Raw genomic sequence first — 17,134 nt, 5'->3', positions numbered from 1 at the left:
CTGAGTCCTCTACAGGACTGTTGTATGAAGCATTACTATAGTTGATAGCTGCAGAGTTGCCTCTTGGAACTCTGGCAGTGTTTTTGTTTAACACTTGGGGGTTTTTTTTGTTGTTGTTTTTTGTTTGTTTTTCCTTAAGCTTTAACGATAAACATGTGACTGGAAAGTCTCTGAAAGTCTTTCATGTTCTTTTTTATGCAGTACTTCATGAAATCTCTGTGAATATACAAAGGAGCATGTTGCACTATATCTACCTGTATTTATTCTTCTCTGTCATGTTGTGTATGTATATGTACTTGTACTTGTGATTTTTTTGTCTTCCTCAAGATACTTTTGATCTTTGGAGTTATTGCCCTGTCTGTCTTCTGATAACAGTGTGCATGTAGAAGGAAAACAGTCACTCATTAATGGCTTTCTGTTGACATTCATCAGAATACTTTTCAAGTATATTTTTCTTTTTTTTCAATATAATGTTTTTAATGTGCTGTTTCTGTCTGGTACTTCCACAAATACTGTCTTTTTTTCTTTTTTGCTTAATTCTCATTTTATTCATTTTCTCTTTTACTTTTTTTTTTCTTTTACCAATTTTTACCTTTTTCACCTGAAGAAGATAAATCCAGAGAGATGTGTTCTTCCAGTATTTAAAGGGACTATAAACAAGATGGAAACAGATTTTTTATTTGGTCTGACAGTGATAGTATAAGGGAGAATAGTTTTAAACTAAATGAGGTTAAATTCAGGTTGGGTATTAGGAAGAAATTCTTCACTCAGAATGTGGTGAGGCGCTGGGACAGACTGTAAAGAGAAACTGTGGATGTCCCATCGCAGGAAGAGGTGTTGAAGGCCAGACTGAATGGGGCCCTGGGCAGCCTGATCCAGTGGATGGCAACTCTGTGCCCGCATCAGGTGGGTTGGAACTGGATGATCTTGAAGGTCCTGTCCAACCCAAGCATTTCTATATTTCTGTACTTTTTTAAAGCATATAGCGTATACAGTCTAGTTTGAAATCAACTCGTTTTAAACCACATGCTTAGCTGAGTCTTGGCATATGTTGGCAAGACCAGTGTGACTAAATAGTTACACTGCTTTGATAACCATTTAGCTAGACTTTGAGAGAGGAAACACACTCTCACTTGACTTTTCCTACCTTTTCCCTGTTCTACCCTGAGTTCCAGGGAGCCCCCCAATCAGAGCAACTGTAGGTGCTTTTGACTTGCACTACCCCTTCTATTTTCAGAAAGATATGCATGCAGATCTGTAAGGCAGTGCAAAGGAAGCTGTAGGATGTGTACCACTGATACAGTAACCTGTGGTCCGACAGAAGACAGTTAAACCTCCTTCTCCCATAGATGATGAAACTATGGTATTTGATTGCTGATTAGCAAATATAATTTTGCTATCATTAAGCTCATAGATATTATAGTAGTATAGTACATTTCGTAATAGTATAGTACTGGGTTTGTAGGTCTTGTATCCATTAATCGTTATAGAATGCCTTTAAGATATGTTACGATGGTTGTCCTAATTTCAACTAAAGGAAAAATACGACTTAAAATAAAATTTTAAATAAATAAAATTTGGTGAATTTATGACCAACAGTGATTAATTTTTTGCAGGTTTTTAGGATACAGTGTAAATTATTTGAAAACAACCATAAAAGAAAAGACAAAAAAAAGCCATGAAATACTTAAATTTATGCACACCATTTTATGCAAAATTTTAAAATAAATAATTTTGTTTGTTTGTTTTTCAGCCTTATATTTTTACAGATCCACCTACTGTAAGAGTTGCTCATGGAAGAATTTTCTCAGAAGTTGTATGTTTTTTCCACCATGTGACACATACCATGCGACTCTATAATGTCCAGGGTAAGAGCTGTAAACTCGATCTCCCTCACTGAATTCTCTTTAGTTATTTTTCAACATTCTGATCTTGTGTGTGAATAAAACTTCTGGCCTGTTACAAAAACATTCAGATTGAATTCTTAACTGGGTACAGTACAATGAATATGATCCTTTTGTGAGCCTTTTCCTAGTCATTAAGCTAACATGCTTAAACATTAAAATTTCTTGGAGATCTCTCAGTATTAGGAAATCTTACAGTGTAGATTATCAATAGAAGGTTCCAAATCTTTGTTGGGCCATCTGAGTACTATATGTAGTTACAAGTTATGAAAATGAAAAACTGTATAATGTATTTTGGTGATGATTAAAAATAAAAAAAAAAATGTTAATTTTCTTCATAGCTTCAGACTTACTGGCATAGGTGCAGTGTCGTCTCTAAAATCACAAAGAATGGCAACTTATCTGAGACCAACACTGATATCAAAGTAATTCTAGATCAAACTCTAGATCACCTCCCTTATGAATACAGTCCAAGCTTATTGGTAATTTGTTGAAAATTCTGAAGAAAAATGTTTACACAAGATAATTTTAACATGATCAATATGTAAAAAGGGACAGGGAATAAAGACTCTCTAGTCTAAATGTACCGAGTTGCTGAAAATGCGTGAAGGAAGTTATTTTGATATGTGGATTTCAGTAAACTAAACTGTCAAGCAAGAAGGCAAATTGCATAAGAAGGTTGTTTAAGGTAGTAAAGGAGAGAGAAAATATCTGAATGAATCTCTGAATGAGGTTGTTTTGGAATAATATTTCTTTATAATATTCCTTTTTCTTTAATCTGTTAGGAACCTGCTAGAATTGTTACACTTTCACAGTTCACAAGAAATGAAAATCTTGCTAGCCATTTCCTAATGCCTAAGTTTTTCTCTCGAGTGCACTAATTAGCTATGGTTTTTTTGTTTGTTTGTTTTTGTTTTTTGTTGTTGTTGGGTTTTTTTGGCAATTTGTGATTCGTAACATTGTTTCCAGTAATTACATCATTACCTATCCAGTCATTATATCGAAGTCCTGTACTATATTTCCAGCTGTTACAAGGAAAGATTACAACTTTTTAAATACAGTTTCACTTTACTTTTGTTGTGTGTTTTTAATGTGGATTTCTTCATATGAAATGGCCTTTTGACTTTACATCATTGTTGTAGTGAGGTCGGTTTTATTGGCTTTGTAAGGAAAGCTATTTATATAGTGTTACTTTATTTAAGGAAGGTATCTTAAAGTCTCAGTGCATATATAAAATAAAAAAGCAAGTGGATAGAAATATACCTGTGTGCTCGTGTATAAGCCTTCATTTTCTTTTTAAATAAACATGGTAATCCTATTATAATTACCTACTTGGAAAGGGGTACAAAGCCTAAGCAATTGGCTAATCCAGTTTGACAGGAGTTCTAAGTTTAAATTTAAATGGTTTATTTTCTTTCCATTAGCATCTGTGGTTGATATCAGTGTAATTTTGTTATATTTTCATCAGGCTACTTATGTTTTATTATGTTCCATAATTGTATTTTCACTTTAGCTCAAATTATGAAATACGGAAGAACTGGCTGTAAATCATGCTATATTCATTTTAAAATTGTAAACTGAAATCTTGTATCCTTGTTCATTGTCCATATTGTTTAATGGTCTTATTGCAAAATATTTGGAAAAGCCATGATTAAAAGCAAAAAGAGTGGAACACATGGATCCACCTTGCACACACCAGGCCTGGTAAAACAGATTTACCTAAAACCAAACACTTTTCAGTTAGTACTGTGGTATAATCACCATTGATAAATATTAGCTTTTTAACAGCTGCTGGTACTAATGAAGGTAAAGTTCAGATTTTAAGAAAGAAAAATGAGGAAACAAATACAGACTTTAATACCTTTCTCGTCTCATCTTGCAACATCAAAAACCTGACTATATTTTAAACACAGAACATAAAAACCGAAAGACACTTCCAGCATTCCATTCTTGAAAATTTCAGGGTGTTTAAGAATTTGCTAAAGACCTAGCTGAGGAACATACATCTTCTCAAATTAAACTGCCATCTGTACTGGAAAATTATATGTGTAGGAACAAAGAGATTGTACTAACCTCTGTGTGCTTAAGGACCTAGGAATTTTGTTGTGAACATGTTTTGCCCTTTTGCATAAGGGCAAAAGCATTTGACTGCTTAGGAACCCAAACCATGATGATGTTGCCCATGAATAAACTTAACATACAGTCAACAGTTGAAAAAAAGGAAGAATTCAGTAGCTAAGGTTTTAAATCTTCAAATTCTAAAGGACTGAACTAATCAGTCTCTCATTTTCTACTATCCTGTTCACAACCTTTCAGGCAAGCACCATATCAAGTATCAAGAGTATCAAGAGAAATTTTTCTGTTCTGTGTGGCACATTCCTTTTTAGCTCCTAGTTCTGTTAAACTATAGGAAGTGTGGTCTTAAGCTGTTTGAAAAAAGTCAGATTTTGGAAGAGGTATGCAACTTCCAGCATATGACACTGGGAAAGTCTTACTGAGCATCTGTCTGCATGTTCAGATAGTTAATTTTTCCTTTAATAAAATGGGCAACCGTTACTGTTAGCAAAGATTTGCATCCTGATTGTCAGCATATTCAGTGTGTGTTTCTGTCTTTCACTTTCCTTACAGAAGATTCTGTTCATTTTGCTTAAAACACATCAAGATGCTGTGAACAATTCTTTTTCCACCATATTAGCTATTGCAATGGTATTTTCTATTGATTTATCAGAACCTCCACTGATTCTTATCATGAATATTCTAATTATTTAAGTTCTGTTTCTGTTCAAGGTTTGACACTGACTATTTAATGAGTTCTGAATTAGAAGCATTTCTGTGTCATGTGGTACGTAACTGACCTGGCTTAAAATGCCATTTAGATATGAAAGGAAAAATAGTAGGGGAAAACTGTATCATATTCTATGATCACTGGAATTCTTATACCTGGCAATAGCTTTTAAAAATTTTAAGTTATTGAAAAGTGTCTTTTTTCATTTAGGTTTGGAAGGCCAGTCTCTTGAGGTTTCCAATATTGTGGATATCAGAGGAGAATATAATCGTGAACTTGCAATGAGAATTTCATCTGACATAAACAGTCAAAATAGATTCTATACTGATCTTAATGGATATCAGGTAATTATTCTCTACTAATCCTAAAAGGCTAAGATCTCAGTTTTCAACTAATTTTAAAGAATGAATCGTATTAATCAAACGCTCATGTTGCAGTCAACTTTATCACTTAAAAGAGAAAAGACTTTTAGAATGTATCCCTATTATAAAATTAGTTTAGATGAGATGATGTAGCAATTGTTTTCTTTCAGATTGCAAAGTTCATTAACTATACCTCTGTATCCTTTAGAAAACAAGAAGTGTAATAGAGCAATACACAATAAGCCTTTCTGCTGTTCTTCTAATACCTTGTGTGCCTTTTCCCCTTCATCTATTTGATTTGGGCCTTTGGTCTTACACAAAGCATAAGTGTACTTCCCAGTAGAGTTACTGAGAGTAACCTAGAGAGCAAATATTTGATGCTGTGATAGAAACAAGTAGATGGTGCATTTTCAGAGTGTAATAATACACACTATTGTAATACATCTGATCAAATAGAACGACTGTTTTTCTTGGACTTCGAAGCACAGACAAAAGAAAGAGTATTTTTTTTCCCTGACCTTCCTTCCGTGCTAAAAGTTGTTACTGTGAATATACTAAAAGCATGCCTGCTGTTCTGCCTGTTAGTGTGTAGAGCTGCATTTTGCTAGAGACAGTGAATATTTAAAAATGAAAGTAATTTGAATACTATTATTCATTTTCATGTACCATAAAGGAATTCCTCCAGTGCTTAAATAAGTCCCCATTATATACCAACAATTGCTTCTTCTGCTATCTTGAATCTATTCACTGCTGGCTCTCTACACGAGAAAATATTTTCTCTCATTCTATAGCTGATTATTCTTTTTTTTTTTTTTTTTTTTGTACATTCCCTTGATGAATCTTTCAGTTTTGAAAAAGTGTTCTTTGATCTGAAAGTACATTGAAGTTATCATTTCCAAATAGGTAGTTTTAGCCACAAATCTCCAAAAAGCTAAATAATACAGTTGAGTGGATACTTTGGTGCTGGCTGTCAATCATCTCTTCTAAAGCACATGGGATTGATGTCTGAGAATGTCTTTGAAATTCAAATGGATAAAAAATATATTTTATCAAAATCTGTTTGTACTGTAGATCCAGCCCAGACTGACGATGAGCAAATTGCCTCTTCAAGCAAATATCTATCCTATGACTACAATGACTTATATCCAAGATTCTGGTTTTCGTTTGACACTTCATTCAGCTCAGTCTCTAGGTGTTGCAAGCTTGAAAAATGGTAAGTAAGAGATAGATATTACAAAGATCTGTTTCATTATTATCTGAAATAGTCAGTTCATTCAGAGATTACTACGTTAGTATACCTACTCATATTTGAAGAAAACAAGTAAGTTTCTCCAGCTTTTAAAATATGTCTATAGAGGAAGAGCTGGGGATTGTTCCCATGTGAGATCCTGTCATCTTCATTTAAAAATATGTCTCAAATTAGAGGAAAGTGATCATGAAAATGACAAAATGATCTAGAAGTTATCAGAGTCAGGTATATTTCATCCAAGAATGCTGATGAAACTCAAGGATGAAACAGCATCATTAAATGGTTTCTACTCTTTTCTACTGCTCTGATAAGAGAGGGCTGAAGATGGATGAAGTGATGTTGTCTGTGTTTTCTTCATCTGATTTTAAAGTAGAGGGCTTAAAGTGCAAGTGATATAGACTAATGTCCCTATCAAAAAAAAAAACATCGGCAGGTTTTTGAAAGATTAGAATTGTTGAAATGAAGAATAAGAATTACCTCTGGTGAAAATCAACGTTACATCTTTTAAAGGAAAGTAATACCTCACAAACTTAATGGAGTTATTTGAAAGAGTTGATGAATATGTTGACAAGAAAGAAATAAAGCAGCCAACCAGAAACTCTGCCAAAACTTACTTCCAATTTTCTTTTCAATAAACTCCCATCTTAATGTCCATTCTGACAGACTGTGGATACCATCCTACAATGGCAGAAATATTAGTAAGCCTTATTCATTTTAGGGCAGAGAGTTTTTATATGTTGGCATTTTCATTAAGTAAATAGGCGATGAAGACTAAGTCTTCAGAAACTCAATTGTTTGAAATAGAGCCTGTATTTGTGCTTTGGCTTAGTCTATGCATCACAAAATTACATGCAGCCTGCAATATGCAGAGAAATCCTCTGTCTTTCTTCAAGTTAGGGGAGTTGAGGTGGTGCTGTATGCAGTATTTCAGATAAACATCAGGGAGAAATTGTCTTTCTGTGAGCATTATTTTAATCCAGTTGAGGACATTAGAAATTTTTCCCCTAATCCAGTTATATCAAAGAGCAAAAGATGTATCCCATACTTGTTAGTGGTATTAATCATTTAATTGTCTGACTCTTTTTAGCAAACTGTTATGTCACGTAAGGTCCAAGAACTAGTTAACAACATTAAATATTTACTTTGCATCCACTAGAAGAAGACGAATGTATTCATCTCACTTGTTATCATTAAATAATGTTTTACAAAATTATCGTGTTCACCATATTACTCCTGAGGATATTTGAGACTCCTTAATAAATAACAAAAATGAAGCTGAAAGTTCTTTGGCTGTGCTCAGTATTTTGTGCCAATTTTTTTGAAGGATCCTGGATGAAAAATCAAAAGCATTACTATTGAAGCAGATGCCTTAAGTAGCAGACAGTACATCTCGAGGCATAACTCACCATTTGAATTCTTCTGAACAGCTGATTTATTTCTTATATCCCCTTCCTGTATTAGAGAGGCAGTTTCTTACTATGAAACAGTTAACTCATATACTGTTAGACAGTCCCAGCAGTGTGGAGTTGGATTTCTTACTGAATGGCTATCAGTCTCCAGTATCAGCTTCGAAGAGACTTGATCAAAACCCATAAAATGCATTTGCTATGTCTTTATTGCTACTTTTCTGGCTCTCTTTCCATCTGTGGGATTGGATGTGTAATCTTTCTTTTAATGTTAGATGTTGAACATCATTCACAATATAAGTTGCATCCAGTTCTGCTCTAATTCAGTATTTAGTTGATTATCCTGCTTGCGCTAGGAAAGACCACCTCTAACTAGATCACATCTACCACTGTGAAATGGCCTTCCCTGCAGGCTAATGGATAATTAATGGAGTAGCAGCAATCACTTATGTCCTGAAGCCTCACAAAATACTTTTAATTCCATTTTAAGCCAGAAGTTTTAGCATCTTTTGTTCTTCAACCCATTTTTGAGATGGTTTTTACCTGACTTCAGCGGTGCTGGTTATTTTGTTCTTGTGTTGTGTTCACAATGAGCTGCATTTTGTCACCTGTCACCATCCTAGCTTCTTAAAGAATGCTGGAAACTTGTTTGTATCATTTCAGATCTTAATCTCCTAAGCATTCTTTGAGGACTTTGATGAAAATTTATCATGTATTTGTTCTCCTTACTGTGGTTCTATCTTTTTTCAGAAACATGCTACATTTGTCTTTCAACCTATGTTCATACTGCAATTTATGATAACTTACTAAACTGAGTTACAATCCTAGCTTTATTTCATAGTACTAAATATGATGTTTTTTATAGATTTCCATCTAAATTCCGATTTGGGTACACAAAATTTGTTGCTTTTTGATGTTTTGTTGGGTTATTTTTGTGAGGGAAAGGAAGAACAAGTATTTAGGAAGATAGGAGATGTATAATAACCTCAATATGCTGAGCTGCATTCCCTCTGGAGTTACAAATATATAAATAAACAAACTTATCTTCCATAAGGGTATTTATGATTTAACATCATGAGAAAAGAGGTATTCTCAATGGCAGTGCTATAATTCAGTGTATAAAGTCAGATATTTATACTTAGATTTCATCTGGTATTTTCCTTTTTCCCTCAAGTAAAAAAAATGCTTCTATTATAATATTTACTATTAGTATTGCCTACCTGCTTTTTTTAAAAAACAATTTAAATAAAAAGAAGTGTAATGTTTTATGTAGCATTAGATGAAACATTTTACAATGCATTAGCTGATGTTCCAATACAAAGGATCTCTCTGCAGCTACTCAAGGTGACTTCTCGTGATATTTGATGCACCAAGCATCCTTGTTGCAAGAAATGGTTAACAGTTTTTCATACTAAATTTCAGTATGGAGAACTATGTCAGAAAATTCACCAAACCTTCTACCGGATTATACACTAAAATTTTGGAAGATTACAGCCAAAATCATAGAGTATTCTTATTATCAGTCCTAACAATTTGAATCTACTATTAATCCTCCATATGAACGAGAAAAATTGTGATTTTTATAATTTATATTTCAGAATATTTTTCTGTATTTAATAGAAACCTAACATACTTCTATTAGCACTACAATTCTTATATTGTATTTTCAGGCCAATTGGAAGTAATCATGGATCGTCGACTTATGCAGGATGACAACCGTGGCCTTGGACAAGGTGTCCAAGATAACAAGATTACAGCTAATGTCTTCCGGCTTCTGCTAGAAAGAAGGCATGGAACAGATGTGGTAGGAATTACTGCCTGGATTTTTCTGTCTGGTTAAGACATGAATTTTTATTTCTGTTGTAAAACTAGTGAGCTTAGTAAAGAAGTCTTTCAGTGAGCAGTAGAACTAAGAAACTAGGAGAAGTCCCAGCTTCTCTGGGGAGTTTTCTGAGATTGCTTGCACATTCTCATCATAAGCTCCACATCTTTAACAGTTTATCACAGAAATACCTCCTTTCTTATCCTTGCCTTCTGCCCTGATCTGTCACCTGGATAAGAGGTGATAAGTATTTGATATGTTTTGGAGATTGTATGTATATTGATTGCATTGCTAGCAAGCCAGTTAAAACAGTTAACTTTATACTTCAGTGCATCACTGAGGTACTGTTGTGAATGTTTCTTCTTTAAATATGTATTGGCTGTTATTTCTGTTTTTCCAAGAACCTTGTAGGAGATTGGTAGTTAGTGAGACTTTTTCTTACCAGAATTTAATGAAATTGAAACAGTGGTGAAAAATAATTTGTAATGAATGGGTGGAATGAAACTGAACTTAAATTTATTGGGAAATATTTAGATCTAGATGCAAGTCTCCTCAGTTCACTCTGGTTTTGGGAAAATAGAGACCAAAAAAAACCTTTTTTTTCTTGTACATCTTGTTTTAGTGTTTTATATATTAATCTTTTCAGTTAACTGTTCTTTCCACTTTTCTCCTTTCTACCATTAGAAAAGGATAAAATGAAAAGTACATTTTTGTACTGAGATTGTAGAATCATGATGACAGCACTGAGTAGATTTTGAAATCGTCACATGACTTAAGATGAGTAGTTGTGTACTGAATTGCTAATGAATATGCAGATAAATGGAAATAAATTCTGTTTTATGATGGGTATCACCAAGCACTGTGAGAGGTTGATAATATCAAGCCTAGAGCTAATTTCCAACATGACTGACATTTTTTTCAGGTTGTACATATCACTATAATTTTCTAGTTTCTCATCCTGTGTAACATAGGCAGTACACTAACAGTTACCAGTGTTGTTTGGAAATAGTTGATCCACTGAAGTGCTGGAAACATTCTAGCTTTGACAGCAATGGTTATTACGCAGGTTAATCTATCTTAGCAAGAAGAGACCTGCAGAGAGATCTATGCTGCCTCATTAAACTTTTTAGTACCCAGGGTAATAATATTAATTAAATTAATTGTTTAATTAAAATAATTAAATTAAAGTGTGAAGCAAGTAAATTACAATTATTGAACACAGAAAGCAATTTTAATATAGCAAGTAGTATTAGGGGACTACAGGAGTAGCGTGCCATTAGTGCCATGGTGCTTGCATCTGCACTGTGTGCACTACAGCTATTTTCCACAGAATCATAAAATGCTTTCATAGGTACTTCTGGAAGTCTTACTGTCCAGACTTTGCTCAAAACAGACCTACTTCTATATCAGAAGAGGCTTAAAAATGATTCAAAGGACTAATCATTGATTCAGACTGTGATGGTGATCTGAAGGGTTGTAACACCCCTGTTGCATACTTGTAAGGGAGCTTCTTTGTTACTTTTCCTCTAAAAGAAAACTAGTGCATGCACACTCAGACTCCTCTGCAAAATAACATGGGTTATTTTATATTTAGTGGGATGTTAATTGTGATTGATCATCAGTTTGAACTCAGAACTGCCTTTTTCTGATGTTAGATCTGGAATTCCTCAGTAGTGTATTTTAGCTTTCTGATTCTTGAAAATTTTCCAAACATCTGTGATGTTTTCTGACTCCTGTAACTTCCAGATGTGTTGAAATAAGGAAGAGGGAGTACTTCCCTGTCTCAGTGTTTTCTAAAATATGCAAATATTTTTTTGGGCATTGTTACTCAGGAGGTTGTTGTTAGAATCATTTAATAATAGCCCTGTCAGAAGAGATTATATGCAGTTTATGTATGTGATGGGATGAACTCTGTGACTCATACACTGACCTTAATTTTGTTGTCAAGACCTATCTTGTTATTTACTTAAGGAACAGTGGAAGAAAGGAGAGATCTCTGATCACTTGGCATCTTTGTCAGTACAGGCTTTTCCTAAAGCGGTTTCCAATTTAATTCTCTCTCTTCTCAAAAAAGTTCTTATGGGTAGGAGTCTTTCTGCTCTTTGGGAAACTTCTACTTGGGAAGAGGAATGCAATTGAAGTGTAGGATATGAAAATTCTTTAAGATGAACTGAAATAAATGTGCATCTCTTTAATCTAGTTGCTGTAGCTTAATCCCAGTGTTTCCTGGATGCTGTCTGTTGAATTTTAGCTCATCTCACCAATAATAGGTATTCTACCTCCATGCAGATGGCTTCAGGTTAGTTTAACTGATTTTGTCCCGTGCCCTGAATTTGGATACTACAAAAAATGTATTAACTGACAGTATTGTACATTAAGTAAGCTGTGTACCTAGCAAGAGTTGGACAAATCCCATTTCACTTTCAATTACACTCATCTGATTTACTGCTAACTTTGTCTCTGAGCCCTCTATTGGTGTTATTAATATGCTTTGATACAAATTCTAGATACATCTTCTCCTAGATGTAACTATTTCTGCTTATGTTCATTTTGTCCTTGCAAGCATTGATTGGCTCTGTGCATCTTTTTGACTTTTTTCTCCTCATATTCATTTCTCTTTTTTCCTCAGATCGTTCAGCAAGAATCAAATGCATTTTATTTTTAAAGGGATCATTATGTTACCTGAAAATGAAACAGAGCATAATTGTCAGTACCTGTCTGTCAAAACACTAAATGCTGTTTTATTTTTGAAAATATAGTCTTTATTTTATATTTATTATAAAATTCATTAAAAATAAACCTTAGTGCCTTTTTATTTCCAAGCCTCAATGTTTTATATTAGTATAAGAATAGGAATCGCACATAATTTGTATGAAGAAGTAATATATTTATTTCATCAATTGCATTGTTGGAGAAAAAGATGCTATTCCAAGCAGACATGTTCTTCTTCATGTTTGAATTTTGTACCTTAGCTTGACCTGTTCAGCTTTTATAACTGGATTTTAGTGTAGTTTCAAGCAAAGAGCCAGTAGCTCAAAAATCTGCTATGATGTGGGGAAGGTTTTTAGAGAAACAGTTTTACAGGCAGTTAATAAAATCACAAATATGTGGCAGTCATATAATCAAACTCTTTTTTCTCCATCACATACAACTGTTCTTTTTTCTTATTAAGTAACTGTCAGTACTACTTTCTCTGAAAATATATGTCTGATTATGTAACTATTTGTCTGATTATTGATTGTACTTGCCTCTTATATGAAGTGCTATTTATAATGCATATACAAACTTCATGCAGTAGCTATTTACTGTACACTGCTGTTCATTGCCATACTTTAGCAAGTAATTGTGAATGGTTTTGGGCTGCTTCGTCCCAGTTCCATAACTAATGGAGCAGAGGGACCCACTGACCCGCACCACGGGAGAGGGGGAAGGGAAAAATGGGAAAAGGTAGGGAGATGGGCCTAGAAATAAAAACAGTGGCTAAGAGAGAAAACTAATTTGCTAAGTATGATAGTGGAATGTGAGATAACACAATATAATACAATATAATTGGAAATGAAGCCAGTAAATCAAATAAAATGAGAGAGAGAGTGTTCAAAACCAAGGGCCTTACTCTAACACTGAAGGCATGACAGCAAGGGAGCACATATTGCAGAGATAAGCAGTAAAAGAAGGGACAGTCTCGTGAAGCATTTTTATCTTTCCCTCTAAATAGAAAATGGAAACAAAACAGTAAAATCTTCTGGGATATGTAGTTCTCTTCTAAGAACCAGTTACCTGGAAATATTGACAATCCACAGAACTGGAGCATTAATTCTTTAACTCCTGGTGCGCTACCTGATGTTATGATGTGAAATACCAGTAACAAAAATCATAAAACTATGACAGTACAAACACATCTGCAGTGAATTATATTATTTTCTTGGGTTGTTTTCATTTATCTTCTTTTATGTATACTTGTCTGCCAATTTAGGGAGCCTACAAACAGGAGGGGAATCAACTCTTTGAAAGGGTTGATAACTGCAGGACGAAGGGAAATGGTTTTAAGTTGAGGGAGGGGAGATCATGGTTGGATGTCAGGGGGAATTCTTTACAGAGAGAGTGGTGAGGTGCTGGAACAGGCTGCCCAGAGCAGTTGTGGATGCCCCGTCCCTGGAGGTGTTCCAAGGCCAGATTAGATGAGGCCCTGGGCAGCCTGGTCTAGCATTAGGTGGGAAGGTTAGTGGCCCTGCATGTGGCAGGGGGTTGGAGATTCATGATCCTTGAGGTCCCTTCCAACCCTGGCCATTCTGTGATTCTGTGAATTCTTTTTAGAAAGATAATATTTTATTTCAGTAGTACGTTTAGTATTAAAGCTTGGTTTCTCCATTCCTAGCCAATGTAACTGGACAAAGTAGGAAAGTATGTCTCTTTGGAAGCTACTCTGAGTTGGTGCAATTTGAAATCTAAACTTTGCTGTATGTCCTGTTCTAGGATGGCCTGGTCATTTTCTCTGCAAGTTCTTATGGTAGAACAGAGTTCTTCATTAAGGAAGGAGAGATGCTGCAAGCCAGGCTTCTTTTCCTTATATTCTCAAATAAAATAACTCCTAATGGTATGATCTGTTTGCATGTGGAACAGGTAGTTTCTATCAACAAGAAGAAATTCCCATCAGCAGCAAATTTCCAATGCAAATAGCTTCAATGGAGATAAAAAATAGGAGATACTGGTCTGTATTATTCTTCTGTCGTCATGATTGCTTTGGCAAGCTACTTCCTCATCATAGGACAACTCCAGAAAATTTCTGATCTGTGTTCTGTCATCCTCTGGGACAGCAGAAATTCATCCCAGTCAGCTGGAAGCAGTATCTTGCACAGTGTCCCTTCCACATCTCTGGCATGTGTTATTTCTTTGGATATTAAGTCAATTCTTCTTACTCTTGCACCATTACTGGAAAACACAAACACTAAGAATAATATAAAATAAATCAAACTGAAGGGAGAAGCTATGAATGAAGTATAAAATTCTTTCATTGTTCAAAATGTGTGCCTTTTGTGCAATTGTATGGATGGCCTCATACTTGTCAAACACTAAGTGTTATGGTATACTTCTCGTCATGGTGGCTAGTTAATTTTTTTTTGCTCTTTTGTAGCTGTTTGTTCTACAAATAATCTATTTATAGAATGTGATTGATATTATGGCATCTGACTAAAGATTAATTGAATTAAACACAAAGACCTTATGGTGATCAAGGGAACAGCAGAAAATGAGAGCAACCCCAGGAACCTACTTAGAGAGTAATGCGGAACACTGAACTGACTACTCTTGAGACCACTGAAGAAAGTCACTTAGTTTCTCACTGGTGTGAATTTCAACAACATGATTCAGCAGAAATCACTTTATTAAGACTAAGGAGGTGATTACCTGTAAGTATGCAAGATTTGAGGGATTGGAAAGGGGAAGAACTCTGTTTTAAAACAAAGCACACACAAAAAAAGGCTTAGTATAGTGGTATTGAGGGGAAGAAACGTAAGCAGAGTAGGATTGAAAATGAGTAATGCAGGAATTAGATGGAAAAGGGGAATAAAAGGGTCTGTGCTTGGTTACTACAGGCAATTCTATTTCTGTGTGAATGCCTCATCTACTCTGAGCCTATGAGAACAGTTAGACAGTTTCAGATCAGTCTAAGAAATGAGTAGGAGATCTACTGGAGAAAAAGACCGTGAGACTGAGAGAAAAAAACAACAGAACTGGCTGCCAGTTACTGGGAAGATCCTTATTCTGTGTGTGCATGTGAGCTGCTAGCAAACTTGAAGCTTATGTGTAAGGAACCTGTACCAGAAATGATGTAAAGTCTGATATAGTGAGTGGTTAAGAGGCCTAAGATTCAAGCCTGGATATCAGACAGACTTAAAGTTCACACTTCAGGCATCAGTGGATGTTAAGTTAATACAGTGATGATGTTTCACCAGTGAACTTTAGACCTCATCAGCTGTAGGATCAAGTCAAGTCTATTCCGTTTATCTTTGAGTGCTCTGTGGGTTCTGTTAAAGGCTCTGTTTTCATTTGCGTGGCTAGCCAAGAAAGTGGTGTGTGTCTGTGTGTGCCAATTGAGGGTACAGGTCTTGCTTCTGCATGGAGTGGCAAAACAGGACCACAGCAGTCTTTTGTCTTTTGAACTAGGATAAGAGTGGTCTTAGACACCACCAAATTTGAGTCTAATGGGCCGGGGAAAAATAAATTCCCTGAGGACAAAGTATGTGCTAATTTGTAGAAGACATGGGTTTCCTCACTTGCAGTCTTAGTTTCAGCTCTGCTGGTGTGAACACTTTGTGGTCATTTTAGAGTGACTCTGAACCAACTTGCAACCTCATGGATATCTGACAGGGCCTCATAATTTTTGTTGTTTATGATGAATCTTCAGGGACCCCTTTCACCTTGTGTTTTTAGTGTAGCCTCCAAATAAATATAGTGAAAATTCTCCATTCTCACAGGTAAAGACCTAGCATGGTCCTTATGTTACTAAATTAAGTAAGGATTTTTGTCCCCCAGGATTTCAGGAAAGACTTAGTGCTTCACTATAGCAGAAAATAATCTGCATTAGTATTCTTGTTCAGAGGCTTTATAAGATTTCAGGACAGCTTTATGTTCAGAAGTCAAGTTCTTGGCTGATACTTCTGATGGCAGTTTATCCAAATTTCCCTAAGAGCATAATTCATTGTAGATGACCTGTTCTTTTATAAGAATTTGCATATTGCTCGGCTGAAGAATCTTTTGCAATCTCAAGATCTTAACTGTTCCAAAATCAGGGAAGGTCTTATCACCTTGCCTGATTTTTACTCAATCATAGTGTGTCTTTACTACCACTGGCAAGGGTGAAAACTGCAAGAAGTGATGGACAGTATTTTCTTCAACATGTGATTGCATTCGCCAAAGTTTTTTCTGTTGTACTTCTTGAAGTGGATGAAAGTTTGGAGGTCCATTGTAGGCTAAGGAAGATCTGAATATGCTTTTCACAAATGGATAATTCAAAACTGTGAATAATCTAGTTGCTTCAGAAGGGAGATTGATGTAAGTATGTAAACATGCAAGATCCTTTTATCCAGTCTGCATTAGCGTCTAATTGCTATTTGTTCTACTATCAGTGTAAACTCCATGTAATATTCATATTGCCTTCTCAAAAACACTAGCTTTTATGGATACAGTAAATTCTAGCTCTAGACAGAGAGGGAAAGGAATACCTGAACATCCATATTTGGATGACTTTCTAGTGAAATCAGAACTTGATGTGATCATTTTTTTGTGTGCAATTTTGTATAAGTTTAAAGAAAGTGCGTTGGATTTTTATATCCAGGCTGTCTTGAATGTATAGCCTACTATAAAGATGAAACAATTTAGTGCTTGATGTCAGAGTCATGAATTTGACTAAAATCAGTTCCAAAGAAAATCTGAATTTTCAGGCAAAGCTGGGAGCTACAGGTCAGTGTGCAGGAAGTTCGCATAATCTCTTCACTCTTCCAGTTTTCAGATACTTTATAAGTGGAAAACACTTTACATAGGTAAGGATTCATGAGTTTTTTTTTTTTTTCTTTGTAATGTATGTATTTAAAGATAAAGCAGCAGTACT

The 17,134-nt window shown here is 35.0% G+C and overlaps 1 protein-coding gene across 2 annotated transcripts in view; it reads left to right on the top strand.

Annotated features, from left to right (window-relative positions):
• MAN2A1 (mannosidase alpha class 2A member 1) overlaps positions 1-17,134 on the top strand; it is a 110,622-nt gene that overhangs the window by 82,299 nt on the left and 11,189 nt on the right. For both annotated transcript variants that reach the window (XM_031602663.2, XM_090130607.1), the window contains 4 exons: positions 1,754-1,868; positions 4,900-5,033; positions 6,123-6,264; positions 9,377-9,510. In XM_031602663.2, the coding sequence (XP_031458523.2) occupies positions 1,754-1,868; positions 4,900-5,033; positions 6,123-6,264; positions 9,377-9,510 (525 nt within the window). The remainder of the gene's footprint in view (positions 1-1,753; positions 1,869-4,899; positions 5,034-6,122; positions 6,265-9,376; positions 9,511-17,134) is intronic.

This window comes from Phasianus colchicus, chromosome Z (assembly GCF_987193195.1).
Source record: "Phasianus colchicus chromosome Z, bPhaCol1.hap1.1, whole genome shotgun sequence".
NCBI classification, from domain to species: domain Eukaryota; kingdom Metazoa; phylum Chordata; class Aves; order Galliformes; family Phasianidae; genus Phasianus; species Phasianus colchicus.
This window is presented reverse-complemented; position numbering and strand designations above follow the sequence as displayed.